Below are 16775 nucleotides of genomic sequence, written 5' to 3'. Positions count from 1 at the left end.
ATCTTGCACAACTAACACTCTGGACCCGTTAAACAGCTCCCTATTCCTCCCTCCTTCCCTCCAAGCCCTGGTGACCACCCTTCTACTTTTGGTCTCAAGGCATTTTGACTACTCTAGGGACTCATATAAATGGAATACTACACAGTATTTGTCTTTTTGTGACTGGTCTATTTCACTGAGCATCATGTCCTCAAGGTCCATCCATGTTGTAGCATGTGCCAGAATCTCCTTCCTTTTAAGACTTAATATTCCATCATATGTATACACCACGTTTTATCTATTTACCTTTTATTCTTTAAAAGCTAAGAAACTTAGAAACATCTTCAGATCCACTCAGTCCTCTGCCTTTTTAGCTCTAGTTTTCTCTCCTGGCATGTGGACCCAAGCTCATTTTCAAGACTGAACAGAGTCCGGAAACCCAGCCAGCAGGGGGCACACCTGTTACCACACTCATTACTAGGCCAAGAATACCAAGCAGATCTTGGAAAGGGTAGTTTCCAGATCCGGCAGTCCTGCCCACCCTCTATCGGATCTCCTTCCCCAGGATCCCCCTGTGCAGAGAGGAAAGGGGGCAGGTACCTGGGCAGGAGGGAAGAAGGGAAGAGCAGCCGCAGCTTATTGTGTAATTCCTGGAACTCCTCAAATGTCCGTTGGATGTAAGTGGCCTCATGACAGTTCTCTCGCATCACCTTTACCACATATACCTGCAAAGGTCCAAGTCTTAGAAAATACCTGCCAAACGCTGTACACTCAATGAAGGGAGTAGGTAAGGAAATAGAAAAGGGAAGGGGTGTGTGTGCACGCGCGTATGTTGGGGAAGCCCACTTTCCAAAAGGAAAAAGGCAAAAGTGTCTCCAAAGAAAAAGATGATAGTACATTTGCAGGAATCTAAAAACAAACATTTTCTGCACATGTTTCATAGGACCCTTGACCCAGAAGGAACACACATCCAATTCAGCTCCCTGATTCTAGCACCCCATTGGGGCAGGGGAGAAGCTTGATCTGTGACTGCACTGCATCCAGCATGGGATGCTCACAACTGCATTGTCCATTATGTGGCTGTGAAGAGACAGAACCCCAATATGATGGGGGTGGTGGGGAACAAGATGGGGCCACATTGGAGAAAACACTTACGTAGCCCTTGTTGGGGTGGAAAATCTTCTCATGGCGGCAGAGAAAAACATCAGTGATGCGGCCAGAGCTCTTGAGCGTGTGTGTTCGGGGGGCAAAGGAAAGGGTCAGCCGGTCGTCTGAGCCTGTGAACTTCATCTGAGCCAGGTTATGGATGAAAAAATTGAGCTTTGTGGCTACACTGCCCAGGCTGGACTCAATCAACCTGTTGGTGTAGGAGGATGGGAAGAAAAGGATGTCACCATGGACCCAAGTCCCCACTGCTGGGACAGGGCAATCTCAACAAATATGCTCTGACACCTGAGACTAACACTCAACTCAGAATCATTTTCCTTGTGTAATATCCTCACAGAGTATTTGACTGGCACACAATCATCTATATGCAATTTATTTATGTGAATCCTGGGGTCTTATCTCCCCTCGCTGCCCTCCTGAGCCAAAGATGGTTAAACCAAGGTAGAAAGGAATTAGGGATTCCACCACAGGGTCAGTATGAAAACGTCTACATACAGTAGACCTCCAGTACACTGGAACCTCACCATGCACTGTTCAATCTAGAGATTTCAGACCAAAAGGAGAGGTTCTATGTGAGACATACAGAGAAAATGTAGTTTGCCAAGTTCCGAAGAGTGCCTGACAAAACGGAGGCATCGCCTACAGGGACAGGACTATAGACATGAGTACAGAGACACTTCCTTGCTTCCATGCAGAGTACCTAGAATCACTGTCAAGTATGGAAAAATGGAATCATGGAATTCCATGTTTTGATAAGGGCAAAGGTTCTGATCCAGAGAGCTAAGAACTAAGAAAATCCATTGAAGTCCCATAAGCAAAGTCTTTGACCAAGACCTGGCAAGAATGTGAGTTAAGGGATTAAGGGATTGCAGTAGCTCTATACACAAGAGTAAGCACCAAAGCGCAGACAGGCAACGGAGTCAGAGAAGTCAAGCGATTTACCTAAGTCGGAGGCTGAGGTAGGACAGCAGACACATGTTGTCAACTCTAGGCTCTGCCATCTGAGCTACACCTGTTTTCCTAGCCTTCCTCCTCCCCATCAGGCAGCCTGGAGATGAATGGCAGGGGGGGCAGGGGGCAGAACTGTTCCGTGCACAGGGTGTTACCTGGTGAAGTAGGTAGTAGCATTGGCTTCTGTGTCCTGAGGTCTCAGAGCATCATATACATATTTGAGGTCCTCTAGGTCTGAGAGCTCAGGGATTCCACAGGACAACATCTAGAAGGAAAACAAAAATGGAGAATGGGCAACCAGAAATTTTTGCTCCTTCCTCCCATAGGCAAGATTTTCTATAGCTAGGCTCCCTAGCCCTCCTAGAGGGTGGTGGATGGATGCTGTGGGCAGTGGCTGGAAGGCCACAGGAATTGAGGGGCTAGGGTGGGAAGTCAGACACTGTGCAGACACCACTGTTCCCGGCTGTCTGGGCCCTGCCTTATCTAGACCTCAGAGAAGTAGATCTCCAGAAATTCTTTGAATCAAGACAGGAAAGTCTTAAAGATGGCACCAGATGATAAGAAGGAGGTGTTCAGAAAGAGATGGAGCTCCTCACCAGGCCCAGGAGGTTGAGAAAGAGGTGGGTGTGCTTGCGGATGAGGTTGTAGGCTTGGCAGCAAAGGTCAACAAAATCATGGAAGCGGCTTGAAGGCTTGTCACCCCCGTTGATGACATATGCCATATCCGATGTGAAGACAAAGGGGGCACGGTCCCTGGGCCAAAGGGAACATACAGGTAGAATGTCAACATGGAGGAAGAAGCCCCCCTACCTTTTGGGGTGCATCAGGGAATGGTTCCCCTCACTACCTGTGGGAACCAGGATAGATGGGGCTCTAACTTTTTCTCTTCCTACCTTAGTCTTAAAAAATCCCCAGGGATGTCCTTCATTGGTTCCTTGTCCATGAGCTACCAATATTTTTCCTGGATATCTAACTGTATTCCCTTTTGCTGCAGTTTGGGCTCATTTCCCTTTGCTCAGTCCTCAGCAGGGAGAGAGAAGAGCTGGTCCCCACCTCCTGCAAGGCCCTGCAAGGACTTCACTTCTCTTTCAGGCTTTTTTCAAAAGCTGCTCAGCCCGGGGGCTCCAGTGCCGCCCCTTCCATGATGGGCTTGTGGTCAGCTTGGAACCATTTCTTTTGACCTCCTTGCCCTCCACACATGGCTGGGCTTCAGGAGATCACTTACCGCTTGATGTTGCCGAACATCTGAGCATGGCCCAGGAAGCGGCCAAAATCTATGTGGAACATGTGGCCGGTGGTCTTCAGCATGATATTATCATTGTGCCGGTCACAGATGCCCAAGACATATGTGGCCACGCAGCAGCCAGCACAGGAATAGATGAAGTTCTCCACAGCCTGGGGGGAAGGCAGGCAGATGGGAGGAGAGGACAGAAAGGGACCCTAAGGGCCACGGCCAGACTGAATTCGGCCAGGCCCGCTCTCTCCCTCCTGAGCCCCAAAAGCACCTCATGCCTGCCAGTTCAGCCTTCATCACCCACGCACACAGAAACCTCTCTCCTGTCTTATGGGCTCTAAGGAGATGGAAGGCTTCATGTGTATCTCCACCACTTTATCTGCAATTCAGCTTCCTCTGCACCTTTCTTTCTCCCAGAAAAATTGGTGGGAAAGACAGTGAACCTATCTGGGAGCCCAGATTTGCCCAGCCCAGACTGAAGCGACCCTAACAGACAAGAAGACTGGTGCTTTCAGTGTTCCCAAATGCTTGTGACCATCTCAACTCAAGCACAGCACCGAGGCAGCTGACCCTGCTCAGAATTCTTCTAGACTTCTCTCTGCCCCATATACACCTTTCATTCCCAGGGTTCTTGGTAGCAGCTAAGTGCTAAGTCACTTCACTCCAAAGAAGAGCTGAGACAGTTTAACACTCCTAGGGGCGTTTTACACTTGAAAAATCAGACATCTCTAGTTGGTAAACTGTGTGAGATATTTTTTAGTTTATAGTGGGGTAGGAGTGCAGGGTGGATGGCTAAGGGGTTAGATCCACCTTTTCCATATGGTAATTTGTCCCCTTATCTGTCTCTCCAAGAAGTACAAATAATGAAATTAGCAAATGGATATATTTCACCCTCTGAATCATCTTTGTGAGGTTTATGGAATTTCTAAGGATTCAAGAAAAGACTCCTCAGCAGAGTGCAAAAACTGGCATAGCCAATAAGGAATGTACAGGCTTGAGAATTAGAGAAAGCTTCCAGATATAGAATGTGCATCCTCCCTGCTCTCTGTGCAAATTTCCCTCCATCCTTCAGGGCCTGGAGTTCCAGGCCTTCCCAGCTCCTGCAGACTCCTCTCTTATTGAGCCCCAACAGCCCTACCGCCACCCCCATTCACCCAGCCCTCATTCTTTTCTTTCTCCTGGGTCTAAGGGTCTTATCTCCCATCAGCTTCTTGGCTTTCCGCAAGGCCAGTTTCAAAACTAGCCACACAGAAATGCCCCCCTCCCCAGCGACTTGTCTATTTAAACCAGATGGCGAATCCACAGGAATCTAAGAACAGAAAGTCTATAAAGAAATCACAGAATGCACCTTCTGGAAGAAAAAGACTATTCCCAAGGCAGAGAAATAGATGAATGAAAAGAAACCACACAGTAAGGAGTACAACCCATCACCTCCCAGTCTTGACCTTCATCTCCATCAACTTGTCTTCCTGCCACAGATATTCTTTCTACCTGGAATGCATCCTTTTTCTTTTCCTTTTTGAGATTTTATTTTTAAGTAATCTCTATACCCACTGTGGGGCTTAAATTCACAACCCTGAGCGAGGATCAAGAGTTACATGCTCTACCAATGAGCCAGCCAGGCGCCCCTACCTGGAATGCATCCTATCTTGACTCACAGAATAGCTATGTGGCCATGGGTAAATGACTCAGGTCTCATCACCTGAGTTATGTGGCATGTTTGCCTGCAGGAAGTCTCACCAGACCAAGGGAGCTCTCCTGATTTAAGGGATTTTCATTTGAAGGATGTGGGCAACTCTCTTTGTTCAGGAAGTGGCCAGGAGACAAATAGCTCTTGTTCTTTTCTACTGGAAGTCATCGGAAGAAACTACCAGCACTATTCTAGTAGAAAGCCTAGAAGAGCTGACAGGCTGCCTTTGGAGGACTAATATTAAACACAAAAGACACAGAGTGAGTTTCTCCGTGCATTCTTGTCATACATCCTTCTATCACATTTGTTATGACTTCTTATTACATTGGCCAGAAGACATTATAAGTCCAGCACCAAGCACAGCACCTCTGCATGGTCGCCACTTAATACCTGTTAAGAATAACATGTTAGTTATTACATGTTAGTGTAATATGAATACATGTTAGTGGTAAGTAGTATATGGGGGTAGAGGAGTGGGAGGAAAGAATTCACACTATTCTTCTCCAAGGGTAGAGGGCCTTGTGATTGGCAATGCAGAGAGGGTGGGTTTTGAGGAATGGGGAAGGGAACACTTGACTTTCCAGGCAGAAGGAACAGAATCATCTAAATTTGATTCATCTAAATCATCTATTTTCTCCTACTGGGGAAATAGGAGACTCCTAGGTTGGGGCATAAATTATCCTAAGAGGGGAGGTGCGATAGATGGGACTGCAGGGGTAAGCAGGCCTGGATTACAACAGGATCTGTGTGCAATGCCACAGATTGTATCTAACAATGTATAGATTGGATCTATCTTTTAGGACATACGGAGCCTTTGAAGAATTTAGAGCAAAGGAGTGACATGAGCAGTTTATACTTTATTGAAAAAACAACCTCTGACATCAAGCAGAGGATGATGACAGGAGAGCATTCCAGTGGTTCAGGGACAGATAGCACATAGCTGAGAGAAATGGAAAGAAGAGGACAGATGTGGAAAGATGCTGGGGTAAGAATTAACAGGGCTTGGTATAGCCGAGGTGAGCCAGAAGGAAGCATCAAGACCCATGGCTCTGTCTTGGGTGACTTCACAGAGACTCATACCATTTACTGATAGGAAACACACAAAAAGCAGATTTTTCTTGAGAAAAGGAGACAGGGAAAGCTTGGGTTTGCCTATACGGAGTTTGAGGTTATGGGTAAAGTACAAGGGGAGATATCCAGCAAGCAGGTGGCTTAGGGCATACAGCTCAAGGGAGAGAGGAGGGAATGGCTTTGGAAGACGTCAGCAGGTGGGTGGTACTTAAAGTAATAAGAGATGATGAGCTGGCACAAGAATACAAAGAGAGTCCAGCAGGCCAGGAATTAAATCCTGAGGACACTTGATGGAATGAGCACTGGATATTATACTATATGTTGGCAAATTAAATTAAAAAAATTTTTAAATAGATAAATAAAAATAAAATTTAAAAAATCCTGGGATATGCAAACATTTAAGGCCGTCTACAATCGTCTAGTTCAATGTTCACTGAACCTTCTGATTATAATTTGGCTGTCCATATGGGTTTTCCCTTAGGAATAAAATGCATAATAAATAAAATGCACTGATCCATATATATTAGTATCAGGGTCCCCTTGGAAGTTAAGTTATATAAATTAGCATTCTGGCTTATAGTCAATCTCTTATGAGGTGGTTATTATGACTTGTTCCCTCCCCTAAACTCAGTTAACCCAGATTAGCACCATGACAAGCCTTGGACCACGGCAGGCCACCAAAGCCCTACCAACTAGGAATGCTCCACCTAAGGAACAGGCCAGCCTCCTTTCCTATTACTTCTGTCTCCTATCTAACCTTAATCCTGGCTCCTGCTTCTAGCCTGGCCTCAAACCAGCTCCGCATCTAAGAACAACTGAGTGAATATTAATTCACATTCGTGAAAAGAGGATTTGGATTAAAATAATCTCTAAAGTCTATTCCAACTAACTCTTGCTCTATAAAGTGCACAGGAGGGCACAAGAGGAACGGAACAGGATCCACGAATAGGAGAGATCCAGGCAGTTTCTTGAAAGTTGGCTCCCTCCTCCTCCCAAAACTCAATCTGCCAGGAGGACTCAACAAAGGTTTTCCAGCTGGATGCCAGGGGATTTTCTCTCCGCTTATGACAGTCATTTGACCCAAGCCCTCCAGATGTGGAGGCACCCATCAGCTGTGTCTTTTTCGTCTTGACACAGCTGAGCTGTCTCCTCAGTGCACATGCAGACCTTGTAATAACAGAGCAATGTGCCAGAGTCAGGCACCACCCCACCCCCAGCCTCACCCCCACCCCCAATCTTACCTTCTCATACTCGTCTTCCCCGGGGTTGTGTTTCTGCAGCCAGTCCGCCAGGGGCCTGTCCTTGAAGGAACCAGTCACCCCATGCTCCACCTGGATCTTGCGCAGCGTCTCGGCATTGGGGATCATCTCCACCATCCCTGTGAGAGGAGGCATGGGTGTAATACTCCCGGGAAGAGCAAAGGGGGCTATGGGGACAGAACTACAGGAGCTTTGCTGCAAGCTTCCCTAGAAATTAGGCTCTAGAATATTTGAATAAAGTCTGATAATAAGGAGAAAAGGACAGCAGTAGAAGGAATACTGTTCCCACGCTTCATATTCCACACTGGGATATCAGGGCTCTTTGGTCTCCCAAACTCATAGCTGCTATTCTTTTTTTGTTTCTAACTTTTACTATTGGAATTTTCAGATACATATATGTATATGCCATATCCGAACAATGTTCATATACGAAAATGTTCATATGTTCATCCATAATTATTCATATATATGTATGAATTTTATACATATACACACACATATATGAACAAAGAGAATGAGATCATGAATTCACACATAATGATCACCTAATTTCAAAAATTATCAACATTTTGCTAATCTTGTTACCTATTTCACTCAGCCAACCGTGCTTCTTCCCGCCTTACTGGAGTACCTTTTCTCTTCTCTTCTCTTCTCTTCTCTTCTCTTCTCTTCTCTTCTCTTCTCTTCTCTTATTTTATTTTATTTTATTTTATTTTATTTTATTTTATTTTATTTTATTTATTTTTTTAAGTAAACTCCAGGAGCACCTGAGTGGCTCAGCTGGTTAAGCATCTGCCTTCAGCTCAGGTGGTGATCCCAGGGTCCTGGGATCAAGCCTTGCCTTAGGCTCCCTGCTCAGTGGTGAGTCTGCTTCTCCCTCTCTCTCTCTGTCCCTCTCTCTGTGTGCGCTTGCTCTCACGCGTGTGCTCTCTCTCTCTCAAATAAAATCTTAAAAAAATAAAATAAACTCTGAGCCCAATGTGGGGCTTGAAGTCACAATCCTGAGATCAAGAGTCACATAACTCTATGGACTAAGCCAGCCGAGTTCCCCTTTACAAATCCCAGACATGTCTTTTCACTCATAAATGTTTCAAGTACAACTAACAAGGGCATAAGCACCATGCCATTAGCACACCCAAAAAATTAACAATCGGCCTTCAACCCAGTCTTTATTTACATTTCCCCCTATTGTCTCAAAAAATACCTTTTCACACTTGATTAGTTTGAGTTAGCACCCAAAGCCTACACAACATGTCTGGTTGTTACATCACATCGTTTTATTCCGGTTTCTTTATCTCTGCTCTGCCTTCCTTTTCTTAATGCCCTTCCATAGCTTCTATTGAAATCACCTTGTCCGTTTCACTTTTCTGGAGAAGCACACGACCCATGTTGGGGAATGGGCAAAAGAGCAGTAAAGCAAAGGGGTGCCCTTCATGCCAGCTGTCTGGGCACAGCCCCCTCCCCCTATTCCCAACTGACCTCTCCCCCGGCCAGTGGAGAAGCAGCGGAAAATGACCATGCGCATGTCCAGCCCCTCTTGAACCCAGATCTTGTTCATGATGCGAATCATCTGCAAAGTTAGCATGTCCTGGCGAAGGTCATCCCCGCACTGGAGAAAGAAAGTGAGCAGAGCTCATCTCCACTGCCTCCCCAGGCTCCCAGATCCTCCAAGAGGCTGGTCCAAACAGTGACAGAGGACCGCTCAGTTTTCCCACCTCCCATCTCCCATCTCCACTCACACCAGGTCAAACGACCAGAGATGTGCCAGTAATTACATTCACCCATGCGGTGTTCTGGCTCTTGCTTCAACCCCGTAGCCCCATTTGAACCAAATTTAGATTCCTGATTAAGACCTTTTAAAATCTGAGCATTTATCGCTGGGATTTGGAACTCACACACAGCCAACATATAAATTACACAGTCACATACACGCATCTCCTCTCCCCCCAAATGACATGCTCTCAGACTATGGTTTACTTCTCAGAATCATGAATGTATGAATGTATCAGGAAGGACCTGAGGGTTCATCTAGTCCAAACTGCACCTGTTCTCTTAATTTCCTCTTCAACACTGCTGCCAGGCAGCCATCCAGCCTCCACTTGACTACCCTCAGGTACAAGCAGATCACCCCTGTATCCATTCATTCTCGGGATGGCTTTGCCTCCTAGCACACCTCTGTATACTGAGCTGCCAGTAGCTTTGCTACACCTGCCAACATCCTATTCCTAGCCTGTGGGGCCATGCAGAATTCCTTTTTGATTTGACAGTCTCTCACATGTGAAGATGGTAGCTCGGAATGATAGGAAAAGAAGTGCCTGAGGCCGCTCCTGCCACCCTTTGACTCCCTTCTCTACTCTCCTCTATCACTATCATCTCACCAGGCTTTTGAGGTGTCCTCACCTTGAAGATGATGCGGATGTTCTCACCCAGAGGATCCACATTTTGGAAAGACAGCTTGAGGGGGACAGCATTGGAGTTGAAGTAGGAACAGTCCTGCCACAGGAGAGACGGTAGTGACGAGGGTCAGGAAAGACAACGCCCTCAGGACTACGCACCATGGGTCAAGCTGCCGCCGGCCCACCAGCTTGTAGTTTCTGCCAGATTCCTCAGGAGCCTGCACTCCTTCCACACACACCACCACCCCCACTGGCCCTGGGCAGTTTGTTACAGCCTCAGCTTCGGCACCTGCTCTCTCATCCCTTCAGTGTATTTGGCATACGGCCTCCTAGGACATGACTCCTGTCTATACCTCAGTGTACCCCTCTGCAAAATGGGTCTCACAACAGGACCAACTTTGTAAGAAATGTGAGCATGAGACACCATGCCCAGTGTAAAGCACTCAGAAGAGTACAGGCACAGAGATGGTGCTCGGCAAGAACAGATGCCAGCTGCGGTCATGATCACCAGCCTGGACTTACACCCAGTGGCATCAGGGAGACACCCAACTCCCAACCCAACTCCTCCCTCCCGCGCAGCTGTCAGGTCAAAGTCCATACACATTAGAGCTGGAAACAGGCCCCAAAGATACCTTACTTCTTCATACCTCTCAATAACCAGGGTGTGGGTGCCTCACCTCCATTGAGCCCTCCCTGCCCCGAGAGCCCCAACCCCCCGTCACTCACCCTGGGCACAATGCCCTTAACCAGCAGACTAGGGCTGAGTGGCAGGCGGCAGGAGCCATTCAGGGCAAAGAACTGCCTCACCTCCTCCAGGCCCGTGCGGAGGATCCCCTGAGAGGGAGAGGGAAGGACAGTAGGGGTGAGTGGGTTGCCCATAAGCTCTACTCAGAACCAAGCCTCTCCCGGGGCTGGGCACCCAGTAGTAGCTGGTGTGAAAACCACCATCTGAGAAGTGTGGACAACTCCCAGGAGACCGTGAAGAAGGAAAACCACGCAGCCTGGGGTATGGCGCCTGGGACAGTGCACAGGCAGCAAGCCCAAACAGCTTACAGAGGCGAGGCAGATGACATCACGGTGAGAGACAGGTGCATCTCAGAGGGGTAACACTGCTCAGGCTGTTGCCAAGAAAGGCCAACAATCTGCACTTTAAATTCTCCCAATTTTTAAATGTTAGCAAACAGGAATACTGTTGGCTTAATACAGCCTGGTTATACAAACAGATAAAGGTCCCGCTCTGGGTAGCAGCAGCACTGAGCTATGACTCATGGCATAGTGAACAAAGTCAGACTGGATTTCAGCCCTTGTTTGCCCTCTCCAGCTGGGTGCTCTCATGCAGTGAACAACTTATAAACTTCTACAAATGTGTTTAGCCTTCAAAGCAAACAGTTAAATAAAAACTGTAATACTTTGCAGGCTAACCAAAACCCATCCGTGGGCTGTATCCAGCCTGCAGACTGTCAATTTGTGGCTTGTGGGTTAGAGACAGAGGCACCTCCTTCCAGTCCCTAAATCGGAGACGGTAAAGTGCCATCCTGCTGGTGAGGACGTTGAACAAATCAATGACTTAATGGTTAAAAAAGCCCAAGACCAGAAGTGGGTGGAGGTGGCCCTGCCCCCCTCACCTGCCGTGTGGATGGGGTGGCCTCTCGGACTTGCTGCGCCAGCTTGGCCAGGGTATTGACAAGCCAGCACTGGCGGTTAAACTCCTCTCTCAGCCCCTTGCCACAGCAGCACAGCAAGGCTGCCAGCAGGTACTGGTAGCGGATGCTGAACTGGGAGTCTTTGAGGCCATCCTTTAGCAGCCTGCAAAGCAAAGGGAGTGGGGTGGGTCGGGACACTTGGAATCACAGGCAAGGGTGTGTGGATTGGGGGATAGAAGGGGTCAGACCCAGCTCCAGCTCCCTGGAATACCCACCCCAAGCCTGGGAGGGAAAGCCCCTCTGCAGCTCCTTTGTCCTTTCTGTTTCTGCCATGTGTGGATGGAAAGGAGGGCCAGGGATGATCCACATGGTCCTCTTGGGACCGAGACCACAGGAGGAAAAGGTGCTAGCCTGTGGCCACATGGCAAGTCAGCAACATACTAGAGCCCAGGCAGCTCAGCTCCCCACCCTCGCACACCCAGGATTACAATATTCCTGAGCGAAGGCAGGCACATGTCTGCCTCCCACCTCTCCCCACACAGTTTACCAGAAGAAGTAGTGAGTCACTCTCAAGTCAGAGACCGCTCGTTTCAGGAGAAAGCGCACCAAAGGGCTGTCCAGGTAACATTCATACTTCAGAGCCTTAGGGGAAAGGAAATGTGAGGCTGTATTGACTGCCTGCAATCTACACCTGCCACTATCCTGCCAGGGACCCTGGGTTCCACAAGGAGGATGCAGACCAACTTGGGCCTGCAGAAGGATCATCAGAACCAGAGGGAAGGCCGGTCTGCCTACCTGCACGAGCTGAGGCAAGTAGTCAAGGAGCTCAGCATCTGACAGCGAGCCGATCCACTGGACAGCCATACGACGCACCTCCTGGTCCGGGAAGCTGCAAAACAGAGCCCAGCCCCCTGACAACCGAGCTGTAGGCTCTGTAGCATAGGAGTGAGCACCCTCATGCCCGGGCTTTGGAGATATAGGTGGAGACAAGCCAGTGGCCCTCAGAATCTGCCAACGCCACTTAGAAGGATCCTTAGCACCTTGTCTGGAAAGCAACTTTTTTCTTTTTTAAGATTTTATTTATTTATTCACGAGAGACACACAGAGAGAGGCAGAGACACAGGCCGAGGGAGAAGCAAGCTCCCTGCAGGGAGGTGGATGTGGGACTCAATCCCAGGACACTGGGATCACGCCCTGAACCAAAGGCAGGCATCCCTGGAGAGCAACTTTTGAGAATGGCCCTGTCCCCTGGTCAGAGTGGGCATGGGGCCACGAAGGACCAGGAGAGTGGCCATTTTCATTCCTTGTATTTTTTTTTTACTTTATTAAAAAATTTTTTCCTTGTATGATTTACTTTTTTTAAATAACTCCTTTTTTTTTTTAAGATTTTTTATTTATTTATTCATAGAGGCAGAGAGAGAGAGAGGCAGAGACACAGGCAGAGGGAGAAGCAGGCTCCATGCAGGGAGCCCGACGTGGGACTCAATCCCGGGTCTCCAGAATCACACCCCAGGCTGCAGGCGGCGCTAAACCGCTGTGCCACGGGGGCTGCCCTCCTTGTATGATTTAAAGAAAACTAGACAGTCTTCCACCCCATTCCTGAAAATATTTTCCTTAACTCATACCATGCTCAAAATTCCTGTCGTCGAAGAGCCCTTACGTGTATTAAAGCCTGGTGGTATCTTGGGACCATCCTTTAACGTAAAGCCACCCAGGCAAAGGACAGAAAATCACGGAGTTTTATGTAAGCGAGTACCCATAGCAGAATTGATTTGAGCAAAGATTAGCAAAAACGTTGTTTCCAAAAGTCCTGAGGGCAAGCCACACATTTTAATTACCAAGAGCAGTAAGAAAGAAGCCAAGAATACTGGGTACCATCTGGAAAAGGCAGCCCAGGGGTCTGAATCTGGGAGGCGCATGTCCCCAGAGAACCCTTCTGAGGGAAAAGAAGGAAGAGAGGCCTGTTAGAGTCGAACTAAGTGGTAGGGTTTGTGTTACATGGGGTGTGCATGCATCAAGAACCAGCCCACATATAGGTAAGGCTTAGGTATCTCCTTACATGTAAATTTTGCCTCAAAAGAAAAAACAAACGTTGAGTTCTAGTTAACGATATACATACGCCTAAGTATTTAGAGGGAGGCCTGATGTCGGCAACTTACACGGAAAAGTATTTAAAAAGTAAGATGGATTGATGGTGGGATAGAGGGATACACACACAAGAAAGCAAATAGAGCAAACAGAACAGTTAGAATCTAGGTAGTGGGCACATGAATGTTCACTGTAAAGCTTTCTGTTTTGTAGCATCCTTGGACAATGTTCACAATATAACATTGCGGGGTAATGAGACAAAGAAAAAGCCAAAAAGGAGAAGTGAAAACCCCCTGGATTTCCTAGCCCACTGTACCACTTTCTCCAGGACTGGCTCAGGCTAGTGACAGGCAGTGCCAACCCTTAGTTCTGGAAGGACATGTAGTCAGGGAGAGGTGGTGTTAGGACTCACGTGGCATGCAGGAGCCCCAGGGCATCCTGGTGGTTCATGTGGGTCCACTGCTTCAGGAGAGCATAGATGTCGGGCAGGCAAGCCCACTCCCAGCTGGGGGCGCTGGCAAGCACCAGGGGGAGGGAGCTCACCTCCGAATGGCAGTAGTATCGCTTCTCCCACAGGCGCTTCTTGTCAGCATCAGTGAGCCTGCGGGTGGGGGTTGCAGGGGAGGTGAGAGAGCGCCCTGAAGCCACAGGGTAGGGTACTCACTCTCCAAGAGAATGCTACGCGTTCTCCAATTTGGTGGTTCCCAAACTTTGCGGCACATGACAATCACCGGCGGAGGTTTGTAAAGTTCCCACGCCTGGGCCACACTGACACCAATGGAGTCAGAACTTCTGGGGAAACCAGGATATCAGTATCTTTTTTTTTTTTTTTAGGATCTTATTTATTCATAAGAGACACACAGAGGCAGAGACATACGGGCAGAGACACAGGCAGCAGGAGAAGCAGGCTCCCTCCAGGGAGCCTGATGCAGGACTCAATCCCAGGACCAGGGTCACACCTTGAGCCGAAGGCCGATGCTCAATCACTGAGCCCCCTAGGGGCCCAGGGACATCGGTATTTTTTAAAAGATCCCTAGGTGATTGCAATCAAACTTTGTGAAGCAAAGTTTGTGAAGCAAGGCCCACCTCTCATCTCTGATCCTGCCATCTGAGGACATCTCAGACTGAGAGAGAATACACAGGTCAAGGGCACCCAACCAGCTACCCTTCCTGTGGATTTCCCTAAGAGCACCACTCCCAAGATGAGCCACCAGAGGGCAGTAGTCCTCACAGGTCAGGGTCTGGATGCTGAGAAGCCTCTAGGGCTTCTCCAGCCAGCTGGAGGTTTTATAGAAGCCACAGCTAACTAAGCCTTGCCTGAGATCAGGTGTCTAATGGGAGAAGGGAGCTGAGGGGCTCGTGAAGAGGGGTGGGAGCGGGGGATCTGTAGTCACTCAGCTACTCTGGCTCCCTGGGTGGGACATGAGGGAGAGATGACCCTCATCTCCGTTCCCCCACTCCCGGCCCCCCAACATGGCCTAGGATCATGCAATGCAGAAGAGAGAGGTATTCAGGAAGATCAGGCAGGGGAGGAGCCCCATCCTACCAGCTCCTCCTTCTCTCAGTTCTTCACCCCACCCCCTCCAATCCTGGTAAGAGAAGCAGCCCCAAGGATGACATCAGCTTGGACTCCCTTACCCTTGAGGGCTGCCAGCTTGCCACGACACCTGATCCTTTTTGGAAAGTGACAGGGCCAGAGAAATGCAAAGGCTGTGGGTGTGGAATGGGCAGGAGGTGGGGGCAGGTTGGTGACGACAGGAGCCAGCTGTCCCCATGGATAGCAAGTAGTAGACGGCATATCTGGGGTGTGGGGCAAAGCTCTGGTCCTCTGGCAAGCTGAGGGGGCCAGGTCCCCATTGTGGGGATGGGCATTCCTAGATCTAATCTCCTGACCCTGGCCTCTCCACTTTGCCTAGCGTCAGCTCACGAAAAAAAGCCTGGAGGCTGCCTTCGCCACTGGTCCTGCCTCAGTGGCAATGCCCACCCCATCCCACCTCTACTCCCAAAGCAAGAGGGCGGGAACTTGGAGCTGGCAGGTGAGACATTAGACAGGATGGGGGTCTGAGCAGCACATGGGAAAGGCCCCGGTTCTCACCAGTACAAGGACTCCTTCTGCATGATGTTTTTAAGCACACGTTGGTCTTCCTCCCGGAGGCTACTAAACACATAGCGGGGGCTGAACTTGTCTCTAGGGGGGCTGGTGAACTTGATGTCGAAGGCTGAGGTGGGGAAGTCGATCTGGAGGATGGCGTCAGTGAAGCAAGGAGAAGAGAACAGGCAGGTGAGTGAGGGCCACTGCTTTCCCAGGTCTCCAGCACCCTGTCACATGCTGGCAGTCCTGCTTTCCCCCCTCCCTCCCTTCCTTCCCTGCAGGTGGTTTGTAAAATAACCCTGTTGGACTTGGTGGGAACTTGGACTTTAGGGAAAGTCCCTTCCAGCTATCACTTCCAGCAAAAAATGAGAAGGAAACAGAGAGAGCGAGTGGAGAAAGGGCAAGTGAGAGGTTAGGTGGAGATGCAGTGAGGGGGAGGGGCGGCCCCAGGCCAGAACTTTTTTTTTTCTAAGACTTTATTTATTTATTTATTCATTCATTCATTCATTCATTCATTCATGAGAGACACAGAGAAAGAGGCAGAGACATAGGCAGAGGGAGAAGCAGGCTCCATGTAGGGAGCTCAATATGGGACTCGATCCTGGGACTCCAGGATCACACTCCAAGCTGAAGGCAGACACTCAACCGCTGAGCCACCCAGGAGTCCCGAGGCCAGAACTTTGAACAGAAGAGTCACCAAGCTGAGCTACTGAGAGCCTCCAAGCCAAGGCTAGGAAGCCTGTGAGGTGGCTCTGGAAGGGACTCCTGCCTGATGGGAAGTGGGACCACATGCCAAGTGAGGGCCCCACCAACTCTAAACCCTGTGTCTCTGGGTCCCCTTGCTCTATGCCACCAGATGTTCATCCTAAACTGGATCTCAGAGCTGAGTGGGTCCTACATTCCCTCAATCAACAAATGTTTATTGAACCCTTATATGTGCCAAGTGTTATTCTAGGTCCTAGGCACTGAGTATAGTCAATTAAAATAGACAAAAATGCCTGCCTCTGGAGCTTTTGTTCTATATCATTATGTTTCATGCTATATCCACTTTGATACTCCACATTCCATACCAAAGCATCTTATTGATCGGACAACAGGGGAGCCAGAAAACGGTAACAAGACCTTGGATATGATCAGCTCCAGCTCCTCCTCCTCTCCCCAGAGAATGGACCCACTCCACAGGAGCACTGAGTGACTGGCTGCAC

At 48.8% G+C, this 16775-nt stretch overlaps 1 protein-coding gene across 4 annotated transcripts in view; it reads right to left on the bottom strand.

Moving 5' to 3' along the window:
- PIK3C2B (phosphatidylinositol-4-phosphate 3-kinase catalytic subunit type 2 beta) overlaps positions 1 to 16775 on the bottom strand; it is a 65329-nt gene that overhangs the window by 7265 nt on the left and 41289 nt on the right. For all 4 annotated transcript variants that reach the window (XM_041774057.1, XM_041774058.1, XM_041774060.1 and 1 more), the window contains 14 exons: positions 15574 to 15716; positions 13891 to 14079; positions 12186 to 12279; positions 11938 to 12032; positions 11373 to 11553; positions 10474 to 10581; positions 9752 to 9844; positions 8831 to 8960; positions 7334 to 7470; positions 3323 to 3492; positions 2694 to 2850; positions 2253 to 2362; positions 1135 to 1336; positions 580 to 704 (listed from right to left, as the gene is read on the bottom strand). In XM_041774057.1, the coding sequence (XP_041629991.1) occupies positions 580 to 704; positions 1135 to 1336; positions 2253 to 2362; positions 2694 to 2850; positions 3323 to 3492; positions 7334 to 7470; positions 8831 to 8960; positions 9752 to 9844; positions 10474 to 10581; positions 11373 to 11553; positions 11938 to 12032; positions 12186 to 12279; positions 13891 to 14079; positions 15574 to 15716 (1934 nt within the window). The remainder of the gene's footprint in view (positions 1 to 579; positions 705 to 1134; positions 1337 to 2252; positions 2363 to 2693; positions 2851 to 3322; positions 3493 to 7333; positions 7471 to 8830; positions 8961 to 9751; positions 9845 to 10473; positions 10582 to 11372; positions 11554 to 11937; positions 12033 to 12185; positions 12280 to 13890; positions 14080 to 15573; positions 15717 to 16775) is intronic.

Source organism: Vulpes lagopus, chromosome 11, assembly GCF_018345385.1.
Source record: "Vulpes lagopus strain Blue_001 chromosome 11, ASM1834538v1, whole genome shotgun sequence".
NCBI classification, from domain to species: domain Eukaryota; kingdom Metazoa; phylum Chordata; class Mammalia; order Carnivora; family Canidae; genus Vulpes; species Vulpes lagopus.
Note: the sequence above shows the minus strand (reverse complement) of the source record. Positions and strands in the feature narration are given on the sequence as shown.